Source organism: Rhinopithecus bieti, unplaced genomic scaffold, assembly GCF_001698545.2.
Source record: "Rhinopithecus bieti isolate Rb0 unplaced genomic scaffold, ASM169854v2 scaffold_19966, whole genome shotgun sequence".
NCBI classification, from domain to species: domain Eukaryota; kingdom Metazoa; phylum Chordata; class Mammalia; order Primates; family Cercopithecidae; genus Rhinopithecus; species Rhinopithecus bieti.
Genome location: NW_016809923.1, coordinates 2,003,651 through 2,025,151, shown reverse-complemented (window position 1 = coordinate 2,025,151; position 21,501 = coordinate 2,003,651). Strand labels below are relative to the sequence as shown.

At 35.4% G+C, this 21,501-nt stretch overlaps 1 protein-coding gene across 1 annotated transcript in view; it reads right to left on the bottom strand.

Annotated features, from left to right (window-relative positions):
• Nucleotides 1–206: 206 nt before the first annotated feature.
• Nucleotides 207–21,501, bottom strand: part of KCNH7 (potassium voltage-gated channel subfamily H member 7) — a 485,293-nt gene continuing 463,998 nt past the window's right edge. The window contains exons 13-16 of the mRNA XM_017890966.1: nucleotides 15,465–15,716; nucleotides 10,489–10,657; nucleotides 2,263–2,455; nucleotides 207–895 (exon numbers count right to left, since the gene is read on the bottom strand). Coding sequence (XP_017746455.1) covers nucleotides 629–895; nucleotides 2,263–2,455; nucleotides 10,489–10,657; nucleotides 15,465–15,716 — 881 coding nt within the window. The 3' untranslated portion in view covers nucleotides 207–628. The remainder of the gene's footprint in view (nucleotides 896–2,262; nucleotides 2,456–10,488; nucleotides 10,658–15,464; nucleotides 15,717–21,501) is intronic.

Genomic DNA, 21,501 nt, shown 5'->3' with positions numbered 1-21,501 from the left:
AGAAAGACCTTTGTTCTCATTAATGTTGCCCTACGTTTAATTTTTGGAGATGGCTTCCTATACTGTCAGAGGTTTATAACTCAAACTTTGTATTTTTAGTTCCAGTGTGGAGGAATGAATGTAATTAACTTTAAACATCTTGATGCAGAAGGACCTGAATCTGTTTGTAAAAGTGACTAAGTTTCCTCTATCCCCCTGGAATTCCCATGAGTTGAGGATCATCTGAATCTGAGTTGTATCCATGAACAGTTTTATCCCTTGGTTTCTTATTTGCATGGAAGGCATTTTCATAACAAAGTACTGGTTTAGTAAAAGCAGTAAATAGGAGTCTCCATGCAACAGAAATTGGAGTTTCCTAACATGCATGTGATTTAAAAAATAAAAATAAAAAATAAGGTGCCGTGAGATGCTGGCAGTTTTAACATTTGGAACCAAAAGTTCTTACATATATTTACATCCTAACTGCTCAATTTTACCTTACAAGCTTCAATTTAGGAAAATATACAGTACTTTTGCATATAATGGTACCTTGTGAGCCCCTGAGTCAAGTAGAGAGGATTTAAATAGAAAAAGGAAAACAGCCATTAAAAGCACTTACATTGTATGTGGAGTAAATAGTACAAAATGATTATTTCCCTGGAAGACCAGGATCAGAAACATGCCTATGAAGACCCAAGATTCCTACAGTGCTTAGGGATGAATCTGGCAAAGAAGGATGCCTAATTGGATGAAGGTAAGTTTTTCTTTGCCGCAGGTGAAGCTCTAAAGACAGATCACTGTCTTGTTTTAAAAGTGAAGTCAAGTTGTCTTCTGAAGCTGTGTTCAGATGCACCCCACTTGAAAGGGATTCTTTGGATTTAAGTTTAGATTTTTCAAGGTCTAGAAATTCAGGACACTGATGGAAAAAGAACAAAACAAGTTTTATAATTCACATTGATAGTCATTGAAAATTACACTAATAAAAACGTAAGCGTTTTTTTCTCATTAATCTGTATTTGATTAGTGATATTAGCCAACATTTCCCTCCCAAAATGAGTCAAGACATCAGAGATTGGTTATCAGTATAGATAATCCTAACCAACCATTCAAGAACTTTTATTTAACCCTGGAACCAGATTTTAAAATCAAATTAAAATATATTACTTTACATTGAGTTTTCCAGATGAATTAAATTCAAAATTTAAGACAAAATTGAGATGAGGAAAGGGATCACTTGATGAATAAGAGGGTATAAGGAGGAAAGAAAAGATGGGAAATAAAATCAGTCATCCCTAGTCAGATAATGTTACCTAAACCTACTGAAAACAAAGAACAAAATAGATGGTTTTACATGTCATAGAAAAATGACATGTTTCCCAGTCATTCAAAACTAGTTAAATTGATTTCTGCTTTCAGATTTTTAGAAGTATTGCATTATTTTCCTTCTGGCACATTACCTTCTTTTATTAGTGTAGTCTCATTTTCCAGAACATCTTAAATTAAATTCCCAAACATCTAAAAAAGTTTTACGAGATTATTCTACAAATCTTTATTTAAATCATTGTTCTTAGGTCCAATTTCACCATAATGTTTAACTAATTAAGACTAATTCCCAAAATAGAATTACAAGGAAAGCTAGACTACTCATATTAACATAAATCAAAGACCCCCTTTGAGGGCTTCAGAAGCAGGATAAAGAACTTTAAATTGCTTTTCTTACCATGTTTATCATCCAACTGAAAAAAATTTAGAGATCTCTGGTGATGGGTGGGGTACAGAAGATATTACTAGTCTGATGGCATCTGAACCTCAGGTCTAATCTGGCCAGCCTACTATTTCTCCTCCCCTTCCTTCCTGAGACCTCGCCCAGCCTTTGGCACTGTAGAAAATTACAGATTTTCTTTGAAGCTCTTTTGGACCCAGATTTTCTCTAAGCCCTTTTGGAGCCAGGAAGACTATTCCTTAGACTGCAAAGCTCTACCACATATAAATTTAAGCAGGTTGATTCTGGAAGAAAGGTTTTCCTTTAAAAAGAAAAAATGCTAATGTTTAGAATCATTATTCTAGCTTCATTGTTCTCAAACTTTAAATGAACATATAAATCAGCCTGGGCTTGTTTAAAATGCAGATTACAGGGCCCATTTCCAGAAATTCTAATTGCGTAGAAACAGAGATAGGGACAGAAATCTCTCTTTTCCACAGCACCCCAAGTGATTCTGATTTAGGTGACCCCTGGAAACACACGTTGAGAGACACACTTGGTTGGATGGTATCCACACTCACTTGTGAGGAAGGGCTGAAACTTCGGTCAGTTTTGATGGATGCTGCCGGTTGACTGGTTCTCAACAGCCGGATGATGGGTCTCTGATATTCAGGTCCTGCTGTTACCATACTGTAGGCTGGGGGGACCACAGTGGTTTGTTTCTGCAGCAACTGTAGGATGGTCTGGATGTCAGTGGTCATTTGGGATTCAAGCCTGCAGAACAGATAGAAGTAGGAAAAGACAGTCCTAAAATAGTCCAGAATTTCAAGAGCATTTAAAAAAATTTCAGCACTACCAACAAACAGAATTATGGCCTTGCTTTAAACAAGAAGGACAGGAGAGGGAGCACAGAATCTCTCTTCTTTCCTGACGGATACTTACTTGTGTATGTCTCACTAATGATTCTGATAAAGACTTTGCTTTCCTGTTCATATTAAGAGTTAACAGAAAATCAGATGAACAAAATAGACTACATGTTTACTAACCTTCATTGATTTAAAAATGTAAAACACACTGATAATTTATTTTTAATCAGTAATTGTCTTTGCTTTTTAATTAGGTTTTACTCAGTTTCTTGTGAACATTTTATTTGCTCTTAAAAAATAGATTGGTAGCACATTTCTTTCATAACTTCAGCATCCCAGGATAATTTCTCATGTGTTTTTACATTTATATTAATGCTTTTTAACCTTACCTCTTTCCTATTCATTTTAAGTATTGTATATTATTAATTATATTATTTCTTTAATGTTTAATGCTGCTTAATGTTAAATTCTTTTTCTCTCTAAATATGTCATGGCCTTTGATATGTAAGAAGTTGACCAAATTTGACTTCACTTACTTCTAATTGACCCATCTGGCCTGCAAAATACCAGTCTATTTTTTCCCCAAAGCTCACAAGTAGCCAACTGGCCTGTTAATTTCATTCTCATTTTAAATTAAAATTTAAGGGAAAATAGCAAAATATAATTGGTCAGATTCTCTTCCTTTGCATGTGTTAGCAACAGCATTAAATACAGAGGAAATTTTGTGGACACAAGAACAGAAAATTTGGACCATACGCCTCTTTAGAAAATTCTTGTAACTCCACTTATTTATGCTGTTTTGACTCTGAATAAAGAATGGAAATAAAACAAAAAAATGTAAAATCATAGGATTAATTTTGCCCAATTAAATTCATGCTGTATTTGTAGAATTCAAAGTAGAAATTGGCTTTTGATTTGATAGAGAACATAATAAACCTGGAAAACATGAGAAAATATCTTATTTATTTTTTTTTTAGTTTTTGATATTAACACTCCAAATCTTCCTTCTAAGAATCACAATAATGCATTATTTTTACAGTTTTTCTATAGTTAGTAAATATAGCCATATAGCTTTGTGTCTTCTAAACCAATAGCTATGAATTATACATGACTTTGCAAATGTCATTTTTTCAAATGTCAAAACCACACACTGAAAAGGGGAAAAATTGAGTTACCAACTGGTTTATTTATCTACTTTTGATACCTGATGGTCTGATCTAGTTTGTATGCTTCCAACTAAACTAAGCAAACCCATTATTTCACTGTTATGTGTTATACACATTTCCTTAAGGAATATGTGTTATACACATTCTTTCATTTCACTCTGCAAGTCCCAGCTTATATATTATCTGTACCCAAAAATCTTTCCTTATTTACCCCATTCAGAATACTTTCTTCTCTGAGACTCCAAAGCAAATTATACATTCAGATTAATCATAAATATTTCTGTAAAAATGTATTCCATTACTAACAGCATTCAGTTGTGAGTGGCTTACACAACGTTTGTTACAATGAATGTAAAAGGATTTGGGGGAAAGACTGGAAGAAGAACTGCATCAATAAGGGAGATTCAAGATCCAAAAGTGAGTCAAAAATTATGGTGATGTTTTTGTCATATAAATCCTTTGCCAAACAGCAGCTGTCTCTGAGAAATAAAATCTCTTTATCATGGATTCTACCTACTTGAATAGTGTCTATGAGGAAATAATCTATTGGAAGGCGAGGCTTCAGCATCCATACATCCAGTAATTGCAGCCCACTGCCAAGAGTGGGACTCAGGCACATGACAGCTCATGTGCAGGTAAAGTGGCTGGTGCAGGGTGAGGACAGAGACTGTGTCGGTATAACTTAGATAAGAGCATAGCCCACCTCTGTCAATATGACATTGTTGTTTGTTCCAGGAAAACTTTGAGAAAAATAAGACTACACTAATAAATAACTTTGCTACTTCAGGAAATTTCTATAAATCACCTTATTAAGACAGTATCAGTTCATCTCAACAAATACTTTTTTAATCAGACAAACTTTATCAAGACTTGCTTCAAGATCCTCAACTTACTGCGTCCATCAATCCTAAAGTATATCATAAACTTTACCCAATTCCAGTGAGCTCCCCACTTTGAAATACCCAGACTCCAAAGTTCTATAAATGTTCTTCTTCTCAGCGGAATATTTCTGAGACATCACTGAGACTCTGGCCAGATGGCAGTCTTCCTTTGTGCAGTAATTCTGAATATTTAATTTTGTTTTATTAACTAGTTGTTAGATATCTTGGGTAGTCCAACAAAGGGCAGCAGTTTGCTGATAGGTTTTTTAATATGCATAGGGTTGTATTTCAGTGTTTTATGACAAGGGTCTGTTAATAAGAATGGACTCTTGGGCCAGGCACGATAGCTCATGCCTGTAATCCCAGCACTTTGAGATGCCAAGGTGGGTGGATCACTTGACCTCAGGAGTTTGAGACCATCCTGGGAAGTATGGCAAAACTCTATCTCTACAAAAAACTACAAAAATTAGCCAGGTGTGGTGGTGTGCACCTGTGGTCCCAGCTACTCAGTAGGCTGAGGTGGGAGGAAGGCTTGAGCCCGGGAGATCGCACCACTGCACTCCAGCCTGGATGACAGAGGACAGAGCCAGACCCTATCTAAAAAAAGAAAAAAGAAAAAGAAAAAAAGCGGACTCTTATACAAGACTAAATAGCCTGCTTTACTCAGGAGGAATTACAGAGAATTTAAAATAAATCCAGCTTGGTATTTAAAACAGAAAATCACATAGTTTTAGAACTTTTTCTTCTGTCAGCATAGTTACAAAACTGTGTAAAGTGAATATTTTTATTCATTCACTCAGAGACCCACAATGTACCAGGTACAATGTTAGGTAGCAAGGTGAGGGAACAACATGATAATGAATAAATATGAAATCTGGTTTAACAGTGCTAACAGGAACTAAGCACTCAGTAAAGACAAATGAAGGAGGCGCATAAATAACCACAACGCTAGGCAAAGCAATTGCTCAATGCCATATTAGAGGCATGCAGATAAACTGCTCTGTGTGCAATGGAAGGAGCTGCACTAACAATTTTTACTAACATTACTAATAATTTTTACATTTTCTAGGGCTTCCCTACTCAAAGTGTGTGTGTGTGTGTGTGTGTGTGTGTGTGTGTGTGTGTGTGTTTGGATGGAGTCTTGCTCTGTTGCCCAGCTGGAGTGCAGTAGCGTGATCTTGGCTCACTGCAACCTCTGCCTCCCAGGTTCAAGCAATTCTCTGCCTCAGCCTCCTGAGTAGCTGGGGTTACAGGCACCCACCACTACGCCCAGCTAATTTTTGAATTTTTAGTAGAGATAGGGTTTCACCATCTTGGCCAGGCTGGTCTCAAACTCCTGACCTAGTGATCCACCCGCCTCGGCCTTTCAAAGTACTGGGATTACAGGCGTGAGCCACTGTGCCTGGCCAAAGTGTGGTCTTTATATCAGCAACACTGGACATTGCTGGGAGCTTTTTAGAATGTGGAATCTCTGCCAATTAGACCTATTAACTTGAATCTGCATTTTAATAAGGCCTTCAAGTGATTCAAATACACATTGAAATTTGAGAAGCACTGGTCTAGGATCAAGTCTTAATGATTTACCTAAAGAGGTATATCTGCAGGCATAATATATAAATATAGAATAACATTTCTTATGTAAACCTTTAACCCCATCTATAGGTTAATCAGTCATTAAAGCAGAAAAGAAGTGGTAGCAAGGACCATTCAAGATAGACCATTTTATTTGTTTTTATCATATTTTGTTTTTAATATGTGTATTTGAATGCGACAAATGGTGTAGGAATTCACAGTTCTACATTTGAACAAATGCCAAAGCTAAACAGGGTAGACTCAGCTCTAGAAAGTGTCCTGGGATTCTCGCTCTGCAAAGTAGAAGTCTGAGTTGAGCTGCCCCTTCAACCATTTTGTATACATTTAACTTCTAGAATAAAGTGGAGGTGAAAGGTTGTTAGAAACGGCAGTGGAGTGAAAATGTAGTATTTTGAATTTTAAATCCCAAACAAGCAAAAAAAAAAAGTTTGTGAAAATATCAGAGGTAATTAGAAACAAATGTCAAAGGAGATGTAGTATTGGTGGTAGTGTCATCCTGAATAATGAACAGGGGCACTCTAAAAGGAAAAGATATTTATATGGGAATATGCAGCACAATGGGAATATCCATGCCATAGCAAAGTATGTGCTCATTCTGAGAGGTAAAGATGGAGATTTTTAAAGGAAAAATGAGGAAGACTACATAATTGTTTTGAAGTGATTATCTTTGGCTACAAAGATCAATAACAAGGGTGACGCTGGTCCGAGATTGGACAGACAGTTGCTGGTCAGATGTCCTTGCAGAAGTGTTTTTTGTGTTAGGTTGTAGTGGCCGCTGTGCAAGGTTGTGGATCTTATAGAGTCTTTGTGATAGTTTTTGTTATCAGGCATACACCCCTCTCTTCCTGGCCTTCCCCAGCTCTATTTGTCAGGGATTTTCTAACATTAATGACTCCATTTTGATTTTGACTACTTTCACAGCAGCAATTCAAAACATATTCAGGAAACACATACCGATATCGGGAACATGTTGAAAGAGATTTAATTGCATTTTGTGGAAAAGTTTTATACAGTAATAATAACATACTAATGTAATAAAATAGCAATAATAATTTTTATTGCTGTTGGGTGATTGCACACCAAATGGATCATAGATAAATGTGCCCTTAGAACAAATGTTTTAAGCAATCATTGACTTATCCTAGCAGCAATGATTGGCACCCATGACAGAGCAACCAGGTGATGCTAAAAATCTCAATTTTAGTTCTGATGAAAGGTCCAAGCCAGGAATTATATGTAGAGTAGGAGAATAAACTCAAATGAACACCAGTAATAGAAGTGAAGTTCCTTGCTAATCAAATTTTACCTATCTGCAAGTATAACATCTTCCATTTTGTATAGTATATGTAGTTCCCATTTACATTATTTTAGTCCTTACAGTAGCATTATGGGTAGGTATGAGTCAAAGTAGGAAATGGAGGGAAATTTAAATGATTTGACCCAGTAATCCTGTAAATCATTAAGTAGCAGACTTAAGACCTTTTCCTATGCTTACCAATTGCAAGTACAGTGATAGGATTGTGCTAAATAAATCACTGCTGTTTCTGTCATTCATTAATTCACTTGTGTGTTCAACAACAATAAACGGCATGGACAAAATACACAAAAAATTTTAAGCATAGATAGTAAATAAATCAGTAGTTTATGTGATATAGGCAAAACTCAGAGATGTGTTAAGTACAGATGAGTAAGCAAGTAGCTTGCTAAACATGGCAGAATTCATAAGATATATTAAATAGCATGCTAGTAACCTGCCAGGCATATCAACGATAGAAATATGTAACAAACAAGAGTGTTGCTTATACATAGAGATGGAAAGAACAAATTATTCTCATGTCACCTCTAGGTAAACAATTGTCATTCCAAAATATGGTTACCCATTGGTGATACCAGTATCATGCATTTTCACTCCACGTGTGCTGTACCTACGAAAGGCTGATGAAACACATGACTGTTGAGCTGGCTAGTTGGAAAGCCGTGCTGAGGTCAGGTATACTATACCTTGTATTCTTGTTATGGAGCAAGTGTGTGCCACTGGCACAGGAGATTATTTTGGTCTGCAGGCCTGCAAACCTCAACTCTGGTCTTGGTAACTTCATTACACTATGGCAAATGCATGAACATTGTGTAAGTCAGAATTGGGGTAGTGCAATCCTTTTACCATGCTTGCGCGTATTCAAAATGTGTTAATTGCCCCATATGGTTTCCCTCTTCTATCACTTGTGTTTTAAATTGATTTAATAAATCTTGTGATTAGAGCATTTGAATTTAGTCAGTGCAGTTTTCTGTCTGAGACTACTGGAATATCTTGCCTGGTGGTGAGCTAAAAGGCTACTATTGGATCAAGACAAATTCTCAAATGAAACACAATTAAAACAGCTGTGTCATACTCACTCATACATTCTTTTCAATCTTTTTGACCACTTTAATTTTAAGGAAACCACGCAGACTTAGGGGAAGAGATTGCCTCCTCCCTAAACTAAGATTTATTTATCATGTTTAGTGATTTAGATCAAAGGTGAAGGAAACAAGAAACTCTGTGTGTGAGACTTTCAATTCAATTACATTTTTTGACAAGCTGACTGAATAACTAAAAGTTTAAATGTCTTTGTCAGTATTTTTTAAATGCCCTAACACATAACTAAGCTATCAGGAACATCCGAAGAAGTGTAAAAGGAGGATTAAAAGAGGAAGGGTGTTAGTTAAATTAATTAGGGATTATTTTGAGGGGGGAGGAGAGGGTTTTCTAAGGTAGCCAGTGCTGGTGAAATACTAACTGGATGACAAATAAAGAAAAAAAATAGGATTTATGCTGTCAGAAGTATGAAGTGTTCTAAATAAATGCTCCTTTCGACACAAATTATTCTGTCAACTTCTAGTCTTTTTATTTTATTTTATTTTATTTTTGGAGACGGAGTCTCGCTCTGTCACCCAGGGGCTGGAGTGCTTGGCCGGATCTCAGCTCACTGCAAGCTCCACCTCTCCGGGTCCGCCATTCTCCTCCCAGCCTCCCGGGTAGTTGGGAACTACAGCGCCACCACTCGCCCAGCTAGTTTGTTGTAGTTTTTTTTTTTTTTTAAATTTTTTTTATTATACTTTAGTTCAGGGTACATGTGCATAACTTGCAGGTTTGTTACATAGTAACTTGGCCATGTTGGTTGCTGCACCCCATCAACTCGTCACACCCATCAATTCATAATTTATATCAGGTATAATCCCAATGCAAACCCTCCCCCCTCTCCCCCTCCCCATGAAGAGCCCCGGATTGTATGTTCCCTTCCGAGTCCAAGTGATGTCATTGTTCAGTTCCCACCACTATGAGTGAGGACATGCGGTGTTTGGTTTTCCTGTTCTGTGATATTTCTAAGAATGGATGGTTTCCAGCTGCCATCCATGTCCCTACCAAGGATGCAAACTCATCCTTTTTTGGCTGCATATATTCCATGGTGATATGTCCAACATTTTCTTAATCCATCCTGTCACAGATGGAATTTGTTGATTCCAAGTCTTTGCTATTGTGAATAGTTGGCCGCAATAAACATGTGTGTGCATGTGTCTTTAAGCAGCATGAGTTAATAGATCCCTTTGGGTATATACCTCAGTAGTGGGATGGCTGGTAATTTGGTACATTTGATCTAGATCCTTGAGGAACGCCATACTGTTTCCATAATGTGTTGAACTAGTTTAACCAATCCCACCAACAGTGTAAAAAGTGTTCCTATTTCTGCAAAGAAACGACCATTCAGTAGTGAACAGGTACCTAGCAGAATGGGAGAAATTTTTGCATCTACTCATCTGACAAGGGCCTAATATCCAGAACTACCAAGATCAAAACAAATTTAAAGAAAAAAACAAACAACCCCATCCAAAAGTGGCCAAAGTATATGAACAGACATTGTTCAAAGAAGACATTCATACAGCCACAAGACACATGAAAAAAATAGCTCATCATCACTGGCCATCAGAGAAAGCAAATCAAAACCTACAATGAGAATACCATCTCACACCAGTTTAAATGGCAATCTTTTTTTTTTTTTAAAGTAGAGAGGGGTTTCACCTTGTTAGCCAGCGATGGTCTCGATCTCCTGGACCTCTGATGTGATCCGCCCGTCTCGGCCTCCCAAAGTGCTGGGATTACAGGCTTGAGCCACCGCGTCCGGCTCTAGTCTTATTTTAAAGTAGTAAATGTATAAGGAAACTATGAGATCATGGCAAGGAGAATTTTCCATTTGTAAGAAGTAAAACCGGACCCATGTAAGGGGTTGGGTTATATTCTCCTTTTACCCTGTCACTGCTTATACCTGTTAAGTTGTTCCTGGAGCAGATCTAATCTTTGTTCCACTTCCCCGTAGGTGAGGTCACTTTCGGTTTCAGAGATACCCCAGGCAGCTCGCTGAAGTGCAGATGGACTGGAGTCTTCAGGCTGGGGATGTCCATTTTCTCCTTCCCAGCTTCGCATGTCAGTGATGTCTGTGGAAAATAGCGAGATGGATGTCAACCCTCTTAGGTGCCCCTTTGCGTCAATAACACACAGATATCCACAAGACAAGCTGAAAAGGGATCGGAGTATAACCTGAGAGACAGAAAACCAAAAGCATTCAGTGATGTGTCCAGGGGCCACGGCCAATTGGTAGCAGGGTCCCACTTTCACCCTGCTGGCCCTACCTCCCATATCCTTTTCCATGTGAACAAAAAAATGTAGCAGGTCCTGAGTATTGATTATGATTTTGTTTTCTTTCTGTTTGTGCTAAGAGAAGATAAGCACAGCAGAACCAAAACTGATGAGAGAGCAATGAGTCTGTTCTGTTTGCACTGCGTTATCTAGGGTTTAAGATTTTTAGGGCTCTTTCCCACAGGATAACTTGCATATGTTATGACTTAGAGTGGGCCCAAGAAGAGAGCCTTAGAGAAGTGCTGACCTTCAGGGTGATTCCCTTTGGCCAACCCAATTCAAATAGAGCCAAGAAGCCATAAGCCATGAAAACTGGGAAGAATCTTACAAGTCCCCTCGTCGCCAGCTACTGTTTCATGTTTTTATGTTTTCTTGTAGCCGCTTCTGTGCTGCCCTTTACCGTAATTATATTGCTTTCTAGTATGTTTTTCCTGTGGCTCTTTATTTTAAATATTGCTATGTTACTCTACTTTAAGATAAACTATTTGTTCAAGTCTACTATTTAAAATGTTCTAAGTATCTATTATGGGCCAGATAACTTGGTAAATATGGAGGAACTAAAGACAAAGGAGACCATAGACCATGAACTTGAAGAATTCAGTCTAGCAGGGTTGTGATCACTTTTCATACAGAGATCCATTTTTCTGAACTTCTTTTAATTTCCTGTTTCTCCTACAATCTATATTTTAAGCTGTCAATATTTGGGGCAAATATGTCCTTTCCCTCTTATTTTGTCTATATTTTAGATGTTTTGCTGCTCTTTTAACCTCTAAGAATGATTAACAGTTTAGAAAATAAAGCTTATGAAAATAGACTGGAGCTGGAAATTGACTTTGGAGATGAAGGAGAAATATTTTCTTCTTCACTGGGAGGGCTAGTAGGAAGGAAGGACTATCTAAAGCTGGTATTCATTTTGCATAGAAAGACTTGAATTACAGAAAGTGATTTTGGTTTGATAGACTTAAAAAAACTTGACAAGTATCTATGATTAAACACTGAGAAAAGTTATATGTAAAGTTATGGAATTCTTGGCTATTTAAAAAAATTGGATAGAAAGTAACTGAATTGGGCAGGATTAGCTATGATTTTAGAAATAGGAAGCAAAACCATTGGACTTCTCAAAGCTCCTTCCTTTCTTGCAGTTTCTCCAAGGGTAGTTTAAATGTATCCCCTTTCTCCAAGTAGAAGACAGACATGTCTGTATTCTTTCTTCATGGTTTTCCTCTCACTCATTATCTTTTATCACTGAATATACAGAAATTTCTCAAATGAGATGCCTATAATTTCTGCCTCAACAGGGTGAGGCTTGACAAAGGAATTAGCATATCCAAAGTCAACGTTAGAAAAATATAGGATCAGAGTTCCTTCTTCTGCAGAAATGGCTAACAGACCTCAGAGGGCTTGCTATGAATTCCAGAAAGACTCCAGAAAGACTCTTCCTGACTACAGCTTTGTTACTATAGGGATCCTGGTTTCGTTGTTAAAGTGGCAGTTTATCATTTCTTTTGATATTTTATGAAACATGGCAAAATATAAGCGAACCAAAAAAGATACTGCTGGGGTTTTAAGTCACTTATCTGCAGATTTTCACTGAGAACTATGATTCGTTATTCACAGACATTTGAACCTATTTAAAATGCAAAACAATAATATCTTAGCAAACTGGATTTTGAAGATTGGGCCAGTAATGCTAAACAAACTTCCAGAATACCTATATAAATTGTCTGGTGATGCTGATGCTTGTCTCTGTCTAGTCTGCTGCTAGCCAGTTAATATAGGAGTCTTTCTTTCTAGAAGGCAAGAACTGATAAGACTGAAGTTTCATGTTATGCTCACACGTTTTGAGCCAAGAAAGCTTACAGAATTTCTGCCTATGTTTAACAGCTCTCTTCTTTCCAAATCATTTATAATAAATTGGTTTTTAAATGACAATGGTGAATCACATGCAATAAATTACGGAGGATTATATTTTTTCTTCAGGGCTCAAGAAAAAATAATTACCTTATCAGAAATGAATGAAATGTATATCTTAGAGGCTTTCTTGATTATAATTTACTCTTTAATTAAAATCTGAAGATATGTAATGAGCTTGTTTTAACAGCAGTATAAAAAATGAGGAGTTCAAAGAGGAAATTCTGGTTAGTGGTCGTAATCAAATGAACATCCTTGTAGACACTTTCTAAATATAGCTTGGAAAGAATCTGCACTTGGTTGCCTTGGAAAATGTTGCTATAGTTGCAAGACACATTTCTGGAAATGGATGAACAGAAAGTAAACTTTCACTTTGCTCTGAGTAGACAATTTTCCTAGAGTCAACTTTTGGCCTCAATCTTAGTAGGAACAGAGTCCATTTAATTTATTCTCTTTTCATTTTAGTTTTGCCTAAATGTGCTCCTCTGTTGGATACAGCATCACAAATGTTAGGAATATGAGTGAGTGAAATTTCCTATTGATGGTGAAACTAAAATTTGCGGGGGTTTAGTAGTTTGAACTGCAGCAGCGACAAGTCACATGTTACGTATTAATGCAGTATGTCATCTTAAAAATCATTAGGGAATGAAATTTGCAGTGAATGAAGTTTTAGAATTCCCCATTGATTAAAGATATTAATTAGCCAGGCTAACCATGTGTCACACTGATTGAAGCTATATGACATAAATTCAATTGACATGCATATTTAGCTATACATTTTCAAGATAATTATTTGAATAGGAATTGCCCTGTAAATTTTTAAAAATTAGAATATGTAGATATTAAATTTGTTAGAATATTGTTTTTTGTGTATATGGAAAAGCTAATTAAAAATAATTGGAAGGCGTAGCAAAGAAAAGTATATGAAGAAGGGCATGAGAATTCATTGTCAGTGAGAGTCATTATAGAGTCAGAAAATCCCCAAATTATATGTTTAATAATTTGCCACTTGAGACTCTAAAACTCAAGAGGAAAACAACAAGCATTTTTATTAGGTTCACATTATATTCATCGTTGGAGATAGTAGAGATGGTTCAGCAAGCTCTTCAGAACTCGTGACTTCCATGATACAACCTGTATCTATTTTTAGCACTTCCCAGAATCCATTTTCATAAATAACTAAAATGGGACATTTGGTAATCACATTTAATATTCCATTCTTCCATTGTGATAAATGAGGTACTATTTTCACTCACTTCATCAAGATTTTAGATTGTCCAGAGAACACTTGCATATATTCTTAGCTTACTTCAATGTGGGGTCATGAAAAAAGTGGATGTTACATGATAGGGATAGCAACTCTGGAAAAATATAAAGCCTAAGTATCCTAGATTTAATAAAAGCTTTGTGGCTGAATATGGTACTTTGGAATAATGATGATAAGTAATATTTACTTACTCTGTACTAATGTACTAATTTTGCTATCCTACCAGGCCTAGAACATCCTATTTTTCCTTTTTTTAATATTCTTTTGATGCTTTGTTGTGCCTTCCTAAACTTTATATTTTTATACATCCAGGGACATATAAATTATTAAAACTTAAAAAATAAAACCTGTAAGAAAATACTAACAGTTGAGGATTTTATTTCAGGAAAAGTAATTTACATGTTATCTTAATAACCATAACCTCGTTGGTTAGATAATATTATTCTTCTTTTAAAGATGCATAAGCTGAGTCTTGGTGGGTTTGGTCAAATCATTTACCCAAAGACATAAAGGGAGCAAGTGGCAGAGCTGCACTTGGAACCCAAGCAGTTGTTACTGGTACCACTTACTAGCTAGATCTAAAGATCTAGCCTCTGATATGCTAAAATAGTTGTTCTTCCACGTAAGAGTTCTCTAAATTTCCCTGAATTTCTCATTTTGTAGCATGAAATCTGCATCTACTAATCAAGCATTATTACCCAAATCGTGCACATTTTCTACAACAAAATCTGTACATTTGGGTATTCCTTTTGGAAATAAAAATAAAAATAAAATAAAGACCATAGTTTATTTCAGGGCATTTCTCCACTCTTTCTCATATTCTCTGTAAAATTAAATTCTGGTTGGCATGTATTATAGTGTGATTGCATTGGCCTTTCATACTATAATATTATAGGGTTGGGGGTGAGAACTGGGTACAGAAGATACATATAAAGAACCAATTGCAGCTACTCGGGAGGCTGAGGCGGGAGAATGGCGCAAACCCGGGAGGCGGAGCTTGCAGTGAGCTGAGATCCGGCCACTGCACTCCAGTCCGGGCGACAGAGCGAGACTTCGCCTCAAAAAATAAAAAAAAAAAAAAAAAAAAAAAAGAACCAATTGATTAGCTGTCTTAAAATATTCATTGATCCTCTCTCCCCATTGAAATTACTACTACAGACTTTCCCACAGTTTTCTACCTGACATTATATTAAGTCTGGTTGATCACAAAAACCTCTCACGCTATAAGTGTTTGGGAATAATTACCGCTTGTTTTAGAATAGTGCAAACACTTTATAGATGATCTGAAATCTGAACGCTTCGTGAACATTTCATGAAGTTGAAAACGATTCAATTAACATGTGTCAGTACAGTTCTTAATTTGTAAAAAGTCGCCATTTTGTGATTAGCACTGAAGAGAGACCACCTGATGTCTAACTCTGAATTACCTTTGCAAGAGTGACTTCTTTTATCTATGTGCATTCTTCCTGAGGTGGGCACTGTTTCTTCAAAATCGAGCCCAGATGCTTTCCCTATTCCTGGAGAAGAATCTACTATTCCTGAGAAGAGCGGCTTTTGTTCATCATCAATGGAGGAGATGAAAGATGACGATCTGCTTTTTTTCTCTTCAAAGTGTCTCCTGGAACTCTGATAATGTCTTATGGTATCTGCAGAGTCTTCAGGATCATTTGTACTGTTTTCTTTGCCAAAATATATCAAAGAAAAGTTATTTTATAGCAGATAATTAAATGTGAGACTGTATGCATATTACACTACCTAGCTATATATAAACTAGCTTTTTCCTATTGAAAATGTAGCTACTTGGATACTTAATGTTTTAAATTCAAGGGTTATTAGATTATCTTAGTGAAATAAAGTATTCATTTCAAAATTAAAAGAATATTTACAATAGTAATAATGTTTATGTCTCAGAGGAAAACTGTATGGTAACTTACAAAGTTTTTTATATGTTCAACAGTTATTTGTATTCTGAGAATCTGGTACACTCTTTCTTTAGGGAAATGAAAAAGACAAGGCAAAATGTGTCCCAATTTTAAAATATCACCACTACTGCAACTTATTATTTGTTTATTTTTAACCTCCATGCCTTATTATCTGTTTTAGCTGCTCATGCATTGCAAAGGTCAAAATTGGAAGCCTCCTTGTAGTAAAAGACTGGCAGGCTGAATTTCAACCTTAGTCTGATTCATGTAATGGCCTTGGCATTCCAGGCAGTTTGGTTGTGTAGCATAATGCAAAGAATATAAAGCTTAAATACAGTAATTAAGGTAGGTTTTACCTAATTACATTAAAGCTGGTAGTGCATATTGGCTGTTTTATACTGAAATGTCAGGATAATTTCAGTCCTGAAGGTTGTGTTAGAACATATTTCAGCAGGAAAAACTCAAAGAGACAAATCCCAGAACTTGTTTCTATCAGTGTCCTGGGGAGACAGTATAATTCTCCATCTGGTTTCTGCTAATAACTAACCAACAAAACTCCAGAAGGTATATCATTTTCTGGAGAAATGGTGAAGACAGTGTCTCCATCCACTGTCTGCCTCAGTGTGCTTACTTGGTTATTTATAGAAGGCCAAATGAACCGATGGAAGGCCACGCCAGAGAAACTTCCAACTGTTTTTAAAAATTCCCATATGGCAGAGAAATTCAACAAAGATTTTTTCCCTTTATTTTTTTAAATCATAATTTAAAATATGAAAAGCTAGAAAACAGCCCAAGGTAAAAGCAGATAGAGTTTAAAAATCAGTTTTATGTGAAATTGTTATTGAGGAGTTCATGTTCTGTCAATTAAAATTAAGTCTAGCAAAAGCAGATTGCTTATTTTCTTTAAGATTTCATGCTTGCTCAGTGTCTTCATCATTGCTGAGAAAGCCACAGACCTTTTCGATCTCCAACATTACAAACATCATTGATTACTTACTGTTACTTGTATATCCCCACTCAATCACTAATCTAATTGGTTGTAAATATTTGGATCAAATCTTCTTACAAAAAGCTTTTTCTCTTCAGTGTCATTGGCACAGACCTCCTTAAACGTCTAAAATTCCATCTAGCCATCTTCTTCCCAACTTTCTTTGTTTTTAATTTCTCTTCTCTAAAGCCCTCTGAAAATTTGATCAACATTCTCTACTTTTTGAACATATTTTATTCCTCAAAAAATAATAGTTATAAAGTTTAGGTAGTAAATGTGAATAAAAGGAAAATTTCATTTTCTAAATTATCCTCATATCTGCTTAGTGAATTGCACCAGTTTGCTCTTCCTAAGTAAACCTTTTTGTAGTCCCTGACTTGGGAACCAGAGATATTTGAATCAACTCAGGCCTCCTATTGTTCTCAAAAATGATTTTAATTTCTACACTTTCGTGGAGTGTTTTCCCATCTGCATCAAATGCAAGCTGAATTAACTATTAATTCATCTGCCTCCAGTCAAAGTCTGGATAATGTTAACATGGATATTTGTAATGAATGTACATCACAAATTAATAAACCATCTTGTATCTTTGGCTGGAGAGGTCTTGGAGAATCCTTACACATGGTAGAATGTTCTGTTCTACCTACCATGCTGGGCTTCAGTCTTAGTTTACTAACTTATTACTTCATTTTGGATGCTTGTGAACAAGATTCACTAGTTAACATACATTGTTAGTTGAATTATAACTTGCTGATTTCACCTTGGACATGTGTTTACAAAATGTGGTCAGTGAGGAATTACTATCATTTAGTTGTATAGTAAAATGGAGAAAATTACTTCGTATACATAGGACAGAATTCTTTAGCAAAAATTTCAGGTAAAAGCAGAATCAGGTAAAAGAAGAAGACAAAAATTTGATATCCTTGAATTTTCCCCGTTGGTAAGGAGAAAAAAAAAAACCCACCTTTATTTCTGTATTCGTTGCTGCTGGACTATCACCCAAACCATATGAACAATTTCTTTGATACAACCCCACTGAAACAACATTTTTTCACTCTATGCTAGATAAATTAAAGATTCATTTTCTGTCACATAAAATGAAAGTTGAAATGACAATCTATTTGTAGGTTAAAAATGGAAACTGTTCAGGCTTGGCTGGAAAACTGGCTGATGTAATATGTACATGAAATTGGGCAGTTGAAATGCATTATAATTAGCCTCCAGGTACTTCTAAATTTTGATGAGCTGTACTATTTTTGCCGTTTTCCAGTTAAACTGAATTATTTGATAGACATTAAATAGTATCAGGTACTTTTTTTTCTTAATTCTATTTATATTCTATGTAGAAATAATATTCTAAGAAAGGGCAGTTATCTGACTGCATAATCTTTCCTGTTACCATCATTTTATACAAAGAAAAAGTCATGTCTGTTTAATTAAACCACAAATTTGCCTCTGATTCAGAAGACACAAAACCTTTTTTTCTCCCTTGTTTCTCTAGGTGAACAGTTCATCTCCTCCCCTTTTTTCACAGAACACAATTCTAAAGCATTTGTGACTCGTCTTACGAGTGTCTCTCTGAGTTTAGAATGAATTCAAGAGCATAGAATAAGTGACCTAATGGAGTGGCTGACCCATTTATCTTAAGAATGATAATATAAAATCGTTCCTTTCAAAAAACCTGGAATAAACATTCATGCTCACTCCGTCTTTTATGGAGTCTTTCTCTCAGTTTACCATTTTTATTTGTCAGACCCCACAGGGAGACCTAAGCTTTGGTCGAAGACAAGCATTTAAGGTGCTCTCCCAGCATTTGAGTTTTAGATTTCCCACAGGTGAAAATTTAGAAATAGATTGAGCAATTCCCAGCCAAAGGCCATGAAAAAAGCATTACATTGGAAAATTGGAGTCTAAAATAAGTATTTTTTCATTTAAGATCACACACTTTAGGCTTCCTATAGTTCTAAAGGATATTGAAAGGGGCCTAGATTAATATGTTTTATACAAATACAAAAATTAACAATTTTATAAATTAAAGAAAAGATGGATATTGGTTTAAAGGTAAAAAGTTTCAGACATGCAAAATGAATAAATTCTGGAGCACTATTCTACAGTATGGTAACTATAGTAAATGTATTATATACTTGAAAGTTGTTAAGAGATTAGATCTTAAATGTTCTCCCCCCAACACACACAGTTAACTATGTGAGTGATGAGTGTGTTAAATTAGCTTGAATATGGTAATCATTTCATAATGTATACAAATATAAAAAAATCACTTTGTATACCATAAATAGGTACAACTTTTATATGTTAATTATACCTCAATAAAACTTGAAAAGATCAAAAGATACTTTTATAGATCACTAAAATGGATTAAAAAAGCTAATCATTGTTATTGAAGAAGATATTTCAAAGACATACCAACGTATAATACCAATATATTTAAATAATCTAATAAAACCAGAATAGAATTATCACTCTTCTATAAAAATAAGTTTATCACTGAATACATTAACCCCTTCAATAATTTTCATAGGATTATTTTATTTTGGAGAAACACTTTTAAAACTTATTGGCTTTTGGATGGCAATGGAAAATCACTAAACCAGTATTACAAAGTTATAGTGTTTATTGCTATCCTTTGAAATACAAAATGTAATGAGTTCAAGACACTTCCACTCTATTTTCTGTACCATTGGATTTTTCCTGTTGAGCATATATTGAAGAGATCATTTTAATAAAATTATATGGATAGGGAAATGAGTAAAGTTTTCTTCCCTACTCTTAGGATGTGTGTATCTCCTGAAAAGCATTCTTGTTTGTCATCATGCATGCAGAACCATCTATGTCCAATCTTTCACCTTGATTTCCATCTCTTCTGTTGTTACAGGTACATCTTTAACACTGTTTGAATGTTTTACTCTTGTGGCTTTTTTTGTTTTGTTTTCTTTGTCTTTTTTGTTTTGTTTTGTTTTGTTTTTCATGTTTGGCAGTTTGTTCTTTACAATGGAGCATATTGTGATAATCTATTAGCAAAAGTAAGAGGGTCTTTGAAGCTCTGATGATTGTTTCTTAGCTTTTGGAAATCAAGAGAGTAAGAATATTTCCAGGTTAGGAAGGACAAGCTCAGCATTCTTTAACATCACAGGTCAATGTCCCTTTTGCTAAGAAAAAATATTTTCTTTCTGATGCAATGATTTTTTCAAGTCCTATATAATTGAGGCTACTTGCTAGCTTTATTCTTGAACATTATCTTTATGCTTTTGGAAAAGGAAGTAGGAAAAGGTATAGAGAAGGGATATTTGGAAGAGTGGGTTCAGATACTTCTGCAGAGTTCTGATGAGGAATGGGAAGCAAAGGAATAAATGCCAAATCTGTTGTTCTGGGAGAGGTGACCTCAGGTGACATCAATGCTTTAGTTAAAACATATACCAATAGGATTTCTCTTAAAATGTATAACATCAGCAAGAACTAATTTTCACAGTGTTTGAGGCGTTTCCACACAATAAAACCAATAGAGTAAAACGTTTCCTCTTCCAGGTCCTCTTTTTTTCTACTCACTACTTGGTACAAAATAGTAAAAATAATTTCTTCAGAATTCTGTAGAAACACTTATTTTTTTCTGCTAAATTAACTAGAAAATATAATGAAGATTGAAGAGGGTAAGTATGCAGGCACTAACTACAATTCAGAAGGAATATCTATTTGTCTCCTTGTTAACCAATGAAGAATTTTCTCTAAAACGTTAAGACAAACTTTTGAGACTAAAATAGAAATAAACATGAAAAAACTCAGGGTGCTTAGCACACAGTGGGTACTCAATGACAATGGACTCCAAATGAATGGGTGATTGTTTGCACCTAGTTACACTGCTGCCCTCATTGGATTATTCTCTGCCAAAAGGTCACCTCCTAATTAACCATTAGTAGCCACTTTGATACTGTATTTTCTGTCAGCAGAAAGCATTGAGCAGAACACTGCAAATATTTGGTCTTATAAGCTCTGTAAGTAAGCATACATAAATGTATGTGTGTAGTGTATAATGGCACATTATATATATATACACACATACACACATATTTATATATTTTATAATATATAAATTATGTATACACATATGTATATTTATATATCCTGTGCCATTATATATGCTATTTTTACAAATATACCCTGTATTTTATACAATGTACACAACATAAAATTTTAGAAGAATTATTACTTCTACGACCTAATGGATCTGGCTCACACTAGAGTAGGCACAGTTCAACTTTTAAGACCACATAAATAGAGACGATTTTTCAGCATTTTTCTCATTTACTTCTCTTCTGCCCAGCCATCTTAACAATGCTCATGGCCACTGAGCAGGTCATTGAAGCATCATTTTTATTCTTCACTTTCTGTAATAATATTTTACTTCCATCTCAGGAGCTGTAGCACTTCTTCCTACAATGAACATTGTCATATTGGGGAGGTCCTGGGCACCTCTATGCCAGAATTTTAGGAAGAAAAGATAACTACTTGAAGATGCCTTTAAAAATACAGGGTGGCCGG